The sequence below is a fragment of the Cervus elaphus genome, chromosome 1 (genome assembly GCF_910594005.1).
Source record: "Cervus elaphus chromosome 1, mCerEla1.1, whole genome shotgun sequence".
Lineage (NCBI taxonomy): Eukaryota > Metazoa > Chordata > Mammalia > Artiodactyla > Cervidae > Cervus > Cervus elaphus.
Window position 1 is genome coordinate 53,156,268 of NC_057815.1, and position 13,560 is coordinate 53,169,827.

Sequence of the window (13,560 nt, forward strand, 5' to 3'; positions counted from 1 at the left end):
CTCACCCCTGTCCCTCCATATCCAGTTCCCCTACAGTATCTCTACTAAGCTTGCTCTACTTTTCAGAAGCTCATAACCCAGCTCAGCCCACATGGCCTTACTTCTCATCTGAAGACAGGAATCACTATGCCCTCCCTGTACCCTCTACCTGAAACTTCTCCTGCATGAGACTAAAGAAGCGCTTCTCCTTTTAAGGTCTCTTCCTGGTTCTATTCCACCAAATAACTCCTCAACTACATATATCTCGCCCTCTACTAACCAAGGGCTTCCCTTGTGGCTCAACTGGTAAAGAATCCACCTGCAATGTGGGAGACCTGGATTCAACCCTTGGGTTGGGAAGATCCTCTGGAAAAGGGAAAGGCTACCCACTCCAGTATTCTGGCCTGGAGAATTCCATGGACTGGAGAATGTCTATAGGGTCACAAAGAGTCGGACATGACTGAGTGACTTTCACTTTCACTACTGACCAAATGGCCAAGTCTCTCTCCCCTGTTCTAAAATAAGCCTTCCTTTAACTTTCTATGCCCTTCAAGATATCATCTCAAGGCTCTTTCTGTACATGGCAAACCTGGGCCACGGTCATCTTTCTTCCCTATACAGAGAAGAGCATTAAACTGAATTATGCAGTTCATTTCCTATACCCAAACTTTGTAAGGACTGTTTCAAATGTCAGTCTCATTCTTTGCTCATTAGTTTCTTTTACCAGCTCTAAAAATGGAGCCCTCTCCTCTTGGGCCCAGGTTATGGTTTAGCCCAGTGACTCTCAAACCTGCCTGATCACCCGAATTACCCAGTGAGCTTTTAAAAACATAAGATTCTCAGACCACACTCAGAGATTCTGATTCAACCAGTTTGAGTCAGTTATGTCTCTTTTTTTTAAGCTTCTCAAGTGTTTCTACCAATGATGATCAGGCTTGTGAACCACTGATGATGGGTTTCCCTTTTTCTCAAAAAGGCAACCTCTTTACTCTCCCACAAATACAGACACCCCATTTAAAATCCATGCTGGTCTAACCACAATACATGGGAGCCTAAGCGTATCGCCCATTCTTCTCTCTTCTCTGCTGATGAGCCCCCAAACTACCCCTGCAACTCCAGGCTGCCTGAGCTCCAAGCAGGAATTTCCAAAGTCCACAGATCATCCTCATGTGGATGGCCCCCCGAGTACACTTCTAACACAGGACAAAATCCAACTTTCCATTTCTCCAAGCTACAAACTGCATCTCTTGTCTTCATTCCCCATCCATTTAATCGTCCCACATGTTCTCCCCATCGCCCACAAGCAGAAATCTTGTGGATTTCTGGAATCATCTTCAACCCCTCCTTCTCTTTCACAAATCACATCCCGTCAGCCAGTCCTATTGGTTCTACCCATGAAGCTTCTCCACCAGGACTGCAGTTTAAGCTCATCCTCTGCAATAGTAACCTAACTTGTCTTCACGCCTTCAGAGCTGGCTTTGTCAAACACAGGCTGAGTCACAACCATCTCTCTTGAAAACATGCAATGGCTTCCTCTGTGCCCCGGATAAGCACCAGACACCACGGCGTGGCACTCCAGGCCTCCATGACACAGTGCCAGCCCACATTTCCAGGCTCGACTACCATCCCCTCCAGGGCACATCCTCATTTCTAAGAGAACCAGAGTGGCTCCTTTCAGGACTCTGTGCCTTTATCATGCTGTTCCCTTAGGCCTGAATGCCCTTCCCCTTCTCTCTCTCCCCACAGCAGGCAATATAAACCCAGGCTTCAGAAATCCCCTCATGTTCTATGCAACAACTCTGTGCACAAGCCTGAATATTTTTTGAAGAAGAGATCCACAACTCTCTATAGATTCTCAGAAAGGGGATGGGGGTGGGGGACAGGTCTGCCATCCAAAAGAAGTTTAAAAACAATAAACATTTTAAAAATTTGAAAAATGAAAAATGACAAGAGAGATCTCTGAGTAATGAGAAAATATCTGTACTCCTATGTGCTAATAATCACAAAAATAAAAAAATAAAAATTTAAAAAAGCAAAAAACACTAAGTGGCCTTTTCCCACTGAAAGTTGGCTCACCTGAATCTGCCTCTCAGACTCTGATTCTTTCACTCTTCTGCATTTTCAAATATAGATATGTGCATTCCCCAATATAAATAATCACACTTTCTGCTGCCCTACCACTGAACTGTCGATGTCTCTAGTATACAGTGTACTTCCTTCCATATCAATATTGTAGTTAATTGTCTTAACTGGCTTGTTGTATTAAGCTGACTTTCAAATGTCAACTCCACCATTTATCTACTGTGGCCTTGAGCACGTAACTTGATTTTGGAGGGCCTCAGCTTTCTTGAATGTAAAATGGGGATCACGAGGGTTCTCTGGTGGTTCAGACAGTAAAGAACCTGCCCGCAATGCGGGAGATCTGGGTTCAATCCCTGGGTTGGGACGATCCCCTGGAGGAGGGCGTGGCAACCCATTCCAGTATTCTTGCCTGGAGAATTCCCATGGACAGAGGAGCCTGAAGGCTAGGGTCCATGGGGTGTCTAACTCAGACACGACTGAGCGGCTAAGCATACAAGCACAGGGTAACCTACACCATCGGTTTGTTCTGAGGAATAAACAAGACAACACATTCTAAAGCAATGAGAAAGTGCCTGGTACACAGTAAGTGGTCACACAGGTCAGTTCTCTTAATTATCCTACATCTGTAGTCCCCATTCACAGTCAAAGCACAGTACAGGTCCTCACTAAATGATTTACAAATCCATGTCTTCTGAATGCCAGTGCTCACCCGCTGCCACAGAAAGTTGTTGAAAAGCTTAACTTTTCAACTTGGTAATAATTTAAGATTCTCTGTCTCTTACTTTTTTTTTTCCCTCCCTCATGACCAATTCTCAAGCCATCCTAATTAGCTATTTTTTATCTGAATTGCACAAGGACTCACACCTTGTGCACAAACCTTTGTAGGCCGGACCCCCACTATGTTAAACTTTCCCAACACAAACACTGATGACGTTGGCTTTGCTATTCTCCCAGGAACAAAACTATTTCAAAATCCCCCATTACTCATCAGTTCTGAGGATCCCAGAATTAACTCTTGCTCTACCATGGAGCCGATGAGTAGAAATCCTTCCGACCACTTGAACTAACATCTGGCAGCACACAGAGCAAACACCAGAGTTTCGTCCTTCTCAGGCTAGGAAGACCCTTAAATATACAAACATCTTTCTCTCTCTTTTTCTCTGTTTTCTCCCTTCCTTTCCAGCCAGCTCCTCTTGCGGCTCAGAGGCTTACTTACTCATCTTTCTTTGTCTTAAGCAATAACCCCCACATGCATATACTCAACAAACATCACTGACATCTTCTCTGTCCAGCAAGACAGCCCGTGCCTTGTGGGGCTTCTAGCCTGTTCTAAGGGCACAATGCTTTGTACTTTACATTTTTTGCCTATTCACTGGAAATAATATCCCACATCACAGGTCAGACAGAAAGAGGAAATCAAAAATGCCACATGATGTTCAGATGAAGAACTGGGACGAACAAGTTCAGCTCAGGCCACAAGGATCACTCTCCCAAAGCCTGGCAATCCTCTAGGGCCCAGAGTCTGCAGCCACTTCTGCACCAGGGCTTCTGGGGCCTCTATAGATGTGGACCACCTTCCTGGTCCTCACAGAAACTATGGGAAAGTTCACTGTCTTACACAGCGATGCCCCTACATTCCTGTGACCAGTTCTGACATTCCCTTGACCAGTTCTGATCGGAAGGGGCCGGGGGTCCTCGGATCTCAGCCTCTTTGCCTGCACTGATTAACTGGTAACATTTGTGCCTGCCTGTGTGCACGCCTTCTGAGGTCCCCTTGTCAGCTCTGCCCCACCTCACTGAACCTGTCCCTTCTCTCTTCTATCTTGTACTTCTATGAAGTAAGCAAAGAGGCAAGTCCAACTCTTGCGCTCTCCTGGCTGGGAAGGCTCAGGTCAGCAACAGGGGAAGACCTGTTAGAGAGGCCTAGCCCAGAGATGCCTTCCTCTTCATCTTCTCTATGCCTCACAACTGAGCTCTCTAGGGCTGATCAGTAGGCCTGGCATCCCAGCAAGAAAGGGGCACCCCTGGAGCTCTCTTGAGCAAGAACCCTGAAGATAACTGCTCACAGAAGGAGAAAGTCATTGTTCAGCAACTGCTCTGCCCAAGCTGCCTGTGGGATCCTAGGGCACCAGAATCTTCCAGACATCTTTCTGGCCACCACCAAGGCCAGCCTTGTGATCTAGGATCCTCCCCACTGCGATATTTGAGAAGCTCCCTTCCTGCCAGCATTGGGCCAGGTGCCCTGGACACTGGTGGCCAAGAACAGGCTTCAAAAGGCTAAGTGGAAGGTGACCATCTTCAAAGGCTCTCAGACTTCCCAGAAAGCTCTGGCACACAGTCCTGACCTCAGGTCAGTGTTTCCTGCAAATAAACTTATGATGGCTCTATAAGGGCAGGGATCATGTCTGTCTGGCTTACTGCTGTATCCCTGAAAATGCCTAGTATGGGGGCTGGAATACAGGCAGTACTTAATACTGACTTGTTGAATTTATTTACAATGACCTCCAGCAAGGAAGGAAAGAGCCCATGTTTGGGAGTCAGAGTCGCTTTTGAAAGCATCCAGCTGTACCATTTATACTGGTCACGCACAATCCACTTTATCCCTTTTAGCTCCCTCATCTGCAAAGTGAGACTCACAAAATCGACCTCAAGATGTTGTGAGCATGAGATGGAAGTTGCAACTTACCCAGTGTCTAATGTCTAGAAGGGGCAGAGCCAGGCTTCATAACAATTCCAAAGGCCGAGATTTAAGGTGCTACACTTGCATGTCTCTGAGGCAAGCACCCAGTGAATGTTAGCTCTGGTCCCTAACTTGATTATGGGAGATACTTGACCACACTGCCTGACTAGGGTTTTCAGGTACAATAGAAAACACATCTAGACAAATCCCCTGATTCACTGTTTTTTCTGTCTTGTGTTAAAAACTGTGGCCTGCTCCTACAAAATTCAATTCCAGACAGCTTTGCTGATCAAGAATGTCTCGCCATCTTGTCCCCATGCTATCTCCTCCACAACTATCTACAAGGATACACAGAGAAACACCGATGTAAAAATAAGAAAAAGAAAAGAAAAAGAAAACACGGACAGAGAGAGGGAATGAGCTTGTAAGCTCTTGGGAACAGTCAAAGAAGTCTCACCCTCCTTCTAATAATCCCTAAGAACAACTGCCAACCCATAGGGTGCTGCAGGCAGAAATAATCTGTCCACATGGAGACGAACCACACAAAGGCTTGGCCTCTCCACAGACCCAGGTAGCATAGGGAAAATTAAGCCATCTTTTCTAATGGCCCAAACCTCATAAAAAAGAGAGCTTTCCGTTTTTCCCCTCTATAAGACTGCATTTGCCCTACTGCCAACCACAGAGGAGATTTCATTACCAAATAAATCAGTGCTGCACTTGACCTTGCCTCTCCAAAGGCTCAGGATTAGTGACATCACAATACTCTACAGATGCTCAGAAAATATCGAAATAACCCCCTCAAGTCAAAAACACTTGGTATTTCACTAAAAGGCATTAAATTATTTTGATCTCACTCCATGGAATCCTAAATGCTTTCAATGTTTTCATTTTCAAAATGCTTAAGAGAAAAAGCATGCTCTTAAGGACCTTCAGAAACCCCGGCTCCCAGTCTGGTTTGTGTCCTGATTCACACATGGTAAGATGGGGAACAGGCCTGTAGCCAAGGAACAGCAGCTCGGCCCCAACATCACTCAAATGACTCTATCCCCAGGTGGCTGGAGCCTCACTGTGCAGGCTCCCAAACCAATCTTCTCTCATCCTCAGTTACAGGTCGGTTACAGGCAGCTCCCAGGCATCCAAGGCAGTTTCTCTTAAGGGGTCCAGTCTCTACCTCCCGTAAACCTGATAACCACCATGTTTCCCTTTCAAAGCATCAGGAGAAGCAAAGCTCCTCCACGCTGGCCAGCTGCCTGGACAAGGAGGCCACCGCAGGGTTACTGCAGCAAATGTGTCTCTTGCACCCCTAATCAGGACACACAATCTTGCAGTTATAATTGCTAATGCTGCTCACTCAAAATGACTGCCCAATTTTAAATCAGGTTGGTCACCAACACTGTCAGAAAATGTAACGTGGCTTTCAGGGAAAAGAAGAACACATACATCAAGAACATGTACTCTCAGGAAACACTCGGAATCTGATTACTCTCAGTGTTAACAACATGCTCCACAACCAGCGCATGTTTGTCAACAGACTGATCACTCTTACTGAGGGACAAGTCACAAATCCAGAATCATAAAACATACAAGCCCCAAGGATCACAGATATCATCTACTTTACCCTCTTTCTGTACAAGGGAGAAAACTCACAGGCCAAGGGCAGGATCATTCAAGTTCACTATGGGTAGATGACTCAAATCCAGAGTTTCTCACAGTTCTCTTACCTAGCCTGCTGCTTTTGACCCCAAACTAACATCAAGTGTCCTTTCGCAAATTATTTTCACAGAAAAATGTTTTTTATGATGGAGTTACAGGCAAATTGGTTCAATCTACCATGGCTGCTACCTAAAAAGTAAAAGCAATGGAGGAAAAAAACTGGAGTTGAAAAAAATAACATTTGCTTTGAACTGTGTTCCTATCCCTAGTCCAGAAACCTGGTTCCTAAAGGGACAGTGCCGTTTCCAGTATTCCCAGTGAGAAATGAAAGGCAGAAGTACGTCTTCCCAACTGGCATGTCCAACACTAGGCCGGTTTTTTTTAGATTAAAATAATTTCTGGGTAAACAAATGGGTGTTGTACAAGGTACAGTGGCCCGAAGTCACCTTCACTACTCCTAATAAAACCTGCTTCAAAGAAGGCTCAAAGATTAAAGTGCTCTTCTCTGCCTTTAAAATGGGGAAGTTGCATTTTTAGGTATGAAAACGAGACCTTGAAAGCAAACAACCAGACTGAGAAAGGGTAGCCCAGGAAAGATACAATCACACAGAAAACCAGAGGCCCTGAAACTTTCTACCCACAGCAGCTGAGATGTTTCACTCTGAGTCCATTTCACCAGACATGAAGAAGCTTCTCTGGCTACAAAGGATCCCATGAGAACATAAAACAAACACGGAAGGTTTGGGTTCTCTCTCTCTCTCCTGTGAGTGTGTACGCGTGTGACACAGACTGGCCAAGGAAGAGACACTCTAATGCTGCAGAAAGCGAAATTTTCCTTGTTTCCATTACATCATCCACACTGGAGAGGGGGAGGGCAGGGTGGGGGCACAGCTGGTGGCAGCTGCATCACCATCTGCTTTCTCCTCAGCAGTGTGTGCTAGCCTGGTCTGCAGCCTCCTACGGCTCCTGAGAGAGGAGCTGCAGTATTAAAGGTACAACACCCTATTATGGAAAAGCTTTCAAATTGTTTAGAAATAAACCACTCCCGTGATAAGTTAACAACCTCCGGTAGGCTGCTGAGCCGGTTCTCTTTTGAGTTTAGGTTATTTGTTTGCATCTCTTTAGACTCAGCCACAGCGCAAACTCTGTCAACTCAACGTGCCCAATTAGACAAGCAGAAGGTATATGTAACCACCTGCCATCTGCTTCCCAAAAGGTAAGCAGCCGAAAAGTACAAGTTGAAGGTGCAGGGAAGGTTCAAACCCAGCCTGTAAGCCCCAGACTAGTGGATAGGTGCCTACTGCCATCTTCGGCATCCCCGGCCATCTGGTCAACCGATTTCATCCTCTTGGGCGCACTTGGGAGTTTCTAATGCACTGTGAGGGGTCCCCATGTAGAAAGCGACACTGGAGAGAGGAGCCTGGGGGTCAGTGCCTTGTCTGGCCATTCAACTGAAGGTTGGTAACAAGGCAGTAAACTGGTAGTTCAAAGGTCTGATCAAGTCCCTGAGCAGTTTTATCTGGCCTACGTGGTTTAAAAAAAAAAAAAAAATGCTGGGTTTTAAAATGAGTAGACTTCACATGTAAACATCTAGCTTGCTAGATCTGGCAGCATGTGGCTCCACTGCTATGCAGCTCCAGTCAGTTATCTGGAGCTAAGTGGCAGCACTTCCTTCAGATGGGGCATGCATTCGGAAGAATTAGTCTCCATGTCTGGTGTCTGCATGTGCCACTGCAACTACCTAACTTCCTAAGGAGTCCTTAAGAGCTTTTGATGTAAAAAAAAGCAGCCCCAGGGAACGATTTCCCAATGGTCCTTTACTGAGTCTCCTCTTCAGATGAGATTCAGTCCCTTAAATGGCCAAGTAGAATTCTACAAAGATCATTCAACCCCATACAAGGAACGTGTCTCAACTAGTAGAAGGCTAGTTATGGTAATCTTTTAATCACAAAAGTGGGTTGCAGCATTTCCCAGGAGCATTTCAATCACTTACCATACATCTTGCCTTCGTCTGATAAGATGATTTTCCTCCTCCCGCATGGTGGATAGATAGCCAAGGCTTCCTGAAAGCTCTGCTCAATGTCGGGGCTCCAGACCCCTTCCGCATCATTGTCAATGGGCTTATCTGCAGAGTCACTCATCCTTTCCATGTTTTCGGCAGGGCTCTCACTGCCGCTCCAGCTGCTGGGCTCAATTTTGGCGGTTGGATTTTCCAAGCCGAAGCCTGGAGCCTTTTCAAGAAAATAAACCTAAGAGAGAAACCAAAAGATAGTAGGATAAGGACACGGTAACCATCAATACATTGCTCCTGCTGGTTCTACTGCACTCTCTCCATTCACCAGCCTTGCTTGGAGAATAACTCCTAAGAGAGAAGATGGAATTCTGAGATCTAAGTGGCTTTTGTTCTTTATGTATCATGTTAGGCACTCATACAGAAATGCAACGGCAGGCAGAAGCTGGATAATCTTCACAGATGACAGGAAATTTTCATCTGAAAATAGTACTCTCTGAATTGCAAGTTCACAATGAATCATGCAAAACCATTTGCTAAGTACCTACTATCTACTAGAAGCACTTTGCTAGATAATAATCAAATCTTCAGAACAAGTTGTTTAAAAGAAAATAATGTAAGACAAAAGATGTCTGTCTCACTGTGGCAATTGGTATGATAACTCTGAAATGTCAAACCAACCCAGAATTTGTCACCGGGATCACCAAGATGCAAGATGGCAGCAGAATGGCAGGCAGAAGGAGGGAGATTATTTTATCACAAATACTCATTCTACAGATAGCAATGCTAGCAGACCTGGACCTGCTATCCTATAGCATTTATCCACAGGGTTTTCTTTTACCCTGTACAGTCAGGTCACTTTGCCACTCTAGGCTTCTGGATTGTAACCTTGAATCAGGAACCAAGCTGTTCCCGATTCTTGCCCTCCCCAAAACAACTACCACAAGAGGCCAGTACATTTGCAAAAACACTTTATATCCACATGGACTACTTCATCTGGGAGCCTCCTTGGAATTCCTGATCAAATGAAAACTGTGGGGGAGACTTTCATTTATGTTTCTGCACCACTGATGATTACAGTACCAAAAGAAATCTTTCGCAAAGATTTATTCCCCTTAAATTATGCATGTAACCTATGGCCATAAAGGGATAAGCTTTCCAAACAAATGTCAAATTGGCACCAGCACCAATGTGAAAATGATCTAATCCAGTACCCCCTGCTGTCTGCACACTAAAATATCAATATTCCTTTGTTGAAAAGGCATCAGATCATGCATTCAAAACAAATAAGGGGGATAAGAATTGCTCTGGGGGATTGATGGGAAGAAGGGAGGTGCAGGGCCTGCGGAGGGTGAGAGAGCTCAGGCGATGCAACCACCATCCCATCCGCTTCTGCCACCTCAAGTTCATGCAACATTACAACAAAGGCAGCCAGGAGGGAAGCAGATGTGAGCGGCCCCACTAGGTACCAGGCTCTGCTCTGTATCCAAGGTCAGTCACCTCTGAGAGCAAGCACCCTGCCTCCTCTCCTTCCCTCTCCCAGCTGAACCCCTTTCCCCTGCCATCCCCCACTGTGTATATCAACAGATCCCAGGTGCAGAAACTCTGAGGCACAGGAACATTAAACAATAAATGGTGTAACCAGTGGGTGCATTTGGCTCCATACCCTGACAGCTTTTTAGATTTGGCAGCACCTGGATGAAAGAAACCCTCAGGTTGTCTGCCTTTAAACGCTGCCACTGATCCATCTTTCAAAGAACTTGTCAAAAAATATTTACTACTTCTTACCAACACATGTACATTGACACAGGACTTTAAAAACTGCCAAATGTTAAAGGTATAAATTATGCCACAAGAAAGGGTTCTGTGATTGACCCCTAGACGAACTCTACAAGGCCTGCAGTGTGGGCCTTTTGAATTCTCAAATTATTACACTTTTTTCCTGGTTTGGATCTAAGAATCTTACAAAATTCCAATTGAACTCTATGATGGTCTGTTCTGGCTCCAAAGAGGTATTATTAGAGAAATTATAAGAATATGTGTGAACTTTTTGAGCAGTGGCTAGTTGCCAACATTTTCCTTCTCTACCTTAGCCCCTAATTCAACAAAACAAACAAAACCAGACATTTACAAAAACATAGGCCAGTTCTTCAGCTCCAGGCAGCTCACAGAAGTATGAATTCTCTCCAGGGAGCCATATTTTAAGATTAAACTGTGGACATGTCCGGCACTCAACTACTATGGTAGAGGGTTGGAATCCAGGGGACCAGGAGAACGTTATTTGACTTTAAAAAGATCATTACTATATAATTGAAATCCTCAGAGTCTCCAGACCAAAACACAATACTCCTAATCCAATAGCTGAAGTCCCCTCTGACACATCTCATCAACTGGTTGTTGGATTTACGCTTGAACATAGTTGATGACAAGGAATCCACTGCCTTCCCAATACCAGCTCCTTTGAACTAAGATGCTGAAATTCTTCCATCTGTTAGGATAAAATCCATCTCCTGGCTAACTTTTACCCATTAATCCTTGAGGTCTATCCATGCCGCGGGAAGCAAATCTACCCTGAGACATCCACTTGGGTATGACAAAAGCAGCCCCCAGTCTCCTGACTGTGTTCCAGACTAGATACAGTTCACATTATCACTCTTGCCCAGCCCAGCATGTCCACAATCTTCAGTAAATGACACTCGGAGGAAGACTATGATCCATAAAATTAAGCCCCCATCCTCCAAGTGCTGTTTCTAAATTCCGACTCTTGATCAATTGGTTTAGGAGCTAAATTAATACTTATAAATTATATTTATATTTATATTTATTCTATTTATATTTATTTATAAGGAATTTATATTTATTCTATTAAATTCCATTATTTTTAGCCTTAGCGACTCAAAACTGGTAAGATCTTTCTGAATCATAATCACCAAGCTTAATGTCCTCAAACACCAAACAACTTCTGAAGATGTTACATACAGGCAGGGTGTTGGACCTGTTTTGTGGAAGTCCTAAAGAAGATTATGGCTCACTTGACATAAGGAAAAATTTCCTGTTAATTCAACAAGTGGTAGACAGCCTTGTAAGAAAAGCAGCAGAGTTGTAGATAATCCCATCAAGTTACCCCTAAAGCTAAGGGTCGCAACTCCTTTGTTGTTTGGGGAATGCAATATTAACTAGCATCAATTGATCCATCCACTCAGGAAGCACAGGCGCTATTCTAAATGTTCCCATGTTTTTATTCACTTACTTCAGGGAAGAATTCCACGTCCAGGTTCTCTCATTTGGTCAACTGGAGCTCAGCAGGATGGAATTAACAACTCTGGACAAGGGCCAAGACACAGCCCGAGAAGCTACCAGATACATAATCCACAGACTTTTACAGACCCTTGGTTTTACAACCCAACTGTAAGATGAGGCCCTGTATGGGTAGAGAGTTTCCGATCACCAGACTGGGACTGGCTAAGAAACACTCCCCGTACTAGCTACCAAATTCCATCCCTCAGTTCCCTTCTAGCCTGGCTCAAAATCCACCTCATCCTGGAAACCATCCTTGTATCCAGTGGCTCTGAGAGAATCAGCCTCACATTAAGAGTATCCCAAAAATGTGTGGAATTAGTTAACTACCACCCAATCTACCTGGCTTCTGAATGTACAGTAACAAGTACCTGCTTATTATCAACAACAAGATCTAATCAGGTGAATGACAAATAGAATATCTGTGTCTGCAGAGTTGATGTCCTCTCCTCCTCATACATCCATTGAGCAAGGGCGTCAACTCTCACTCACTCCAGTAAACGAAGAACACAGTATCGGGGGGTGGGGTGGGTGGGTATGTTATTAAGATTCAAACAGATCTGGATATCAAACCTAGCTCACCTATTAGCCATGCAGCCCAGACTAAATAGGTTAATCTCTAGAAGCTCAGGTTTTAATTTATAAAATGAAAATAATAAATGCAATCCCAATGCAGGAAATCATTGAGATCATGAGACCCTACTCCATGGAGCTGCCATTTTTTGTGAGATAACGAGTGAAGGCGCTCTACCATCTGAAAAACCATGAACAGAAGATGTTTTCAAGTCTATCATCTCTAGACAGTGGTATGGACCTTGTGATCCCCAAACACCAACTGATAATGGGATGGTAAATAAATGAAGGGTCTCGTTGGGAAATAAATTTGGAAGATCCTCTTCTTGAGGTCTTCAGTTGCCTGAACAGAAAATTTAAATAGCTAATAAACACCTGTACTTCTAACACACACATTCAATAGTTTTCATATTTATTTCTGGGAGGTTTGGTTTAGGGGGATAATCTTAAACCTAAATGAATGTCTAAAAAGAGAGAGAGAAGGGAACTCTTCTTTATTGAAAATATAGTGTGTATCACTTAGCCCCCATATGCCTCAGTCTCCATCATTAATGCTTTCCTAAAAGCTCCATTCTTTCCTGAAATTCTTTCCAGCCACACTAGAATAAGCTCCAAAAAGAAATGTTACCAGACCCTGCTCACTGCTCCAACAGCAACACTCTCTAAATGAATCACTCTTTCACGATCACCCACTGACTCTTCAAGACAGGTAACATGAGCACACTGGAATGACATTATACATACTCAACCCACATATATTTAACCAATGGGCTTTCCCCAATGACTTCCCCAGTAGAGAATTCACCTGCAACGCAGGAGATACAGAATGGAGACTTGGGTTCAATCTCTGGATCGGAAAGATCTTCTTGGGGGAGGAAATGGCAACCCACTCCAGCATTCTTGCCTGAAGAATCCCATGAACAGAGGAATCTGGCAGGCTACAGTGCATAGGGTTGCAATGAGTGGAACACAACTGAAGCGACTTAGCATGCAGCACTTTCAACCAATGCATATTTTAATATAAAAATCTAGGGGAAGAAGGAAGTTACATAATCAAATGCAGGTGCTTCTGACACCAACTGTAATCAAGGGACGTATACATAAGGGGCATGACACAGGAATTGCTGCTCCTTTCATGTTAATTCCTGTGAGTCTCTCGTAATGTAAACATCTCACTTATGGGTGATTTAAGAGCTCTTAAATAAAAGGATAAGTTATAACTAACCCTCATGATTAAGAAATGTCACTGAACATAAGGATCTAAAAAAAAAATAGTTCATACAGC

General features: G+C 44.2%; 1 protein-coding gene across 9 annotated transcripts in view; it reads right to left on the minus strand.

Annotated features, from left to right (window-relative positions):
• The window catches only part of TEAD1 (TEA domain transcription factor 1), a 265,732-nt gene that overhangs the window by 170,688 nt on the left and 81,484 nt on the right, over positions 1 to 13,560 (minus strand). For all 9 annotated transcript variants that reach the window (XM_043902789.1, XM_043902797.1, XM_043902807.1 and 6 more), the window contains one exon: positions 8,388 to 8,643. In XM_043902789.1, the coding sequence (XP_043758724.1) occupies positions 8,388 to 8,544 (157 nt within the window). In that variant the 5' untranslated portion in view covers positions 8,545 to 8,643. The remainder of the gene's footprint in view (positions 1 to 8,387; positions 8,644 to 13,560) is intronic.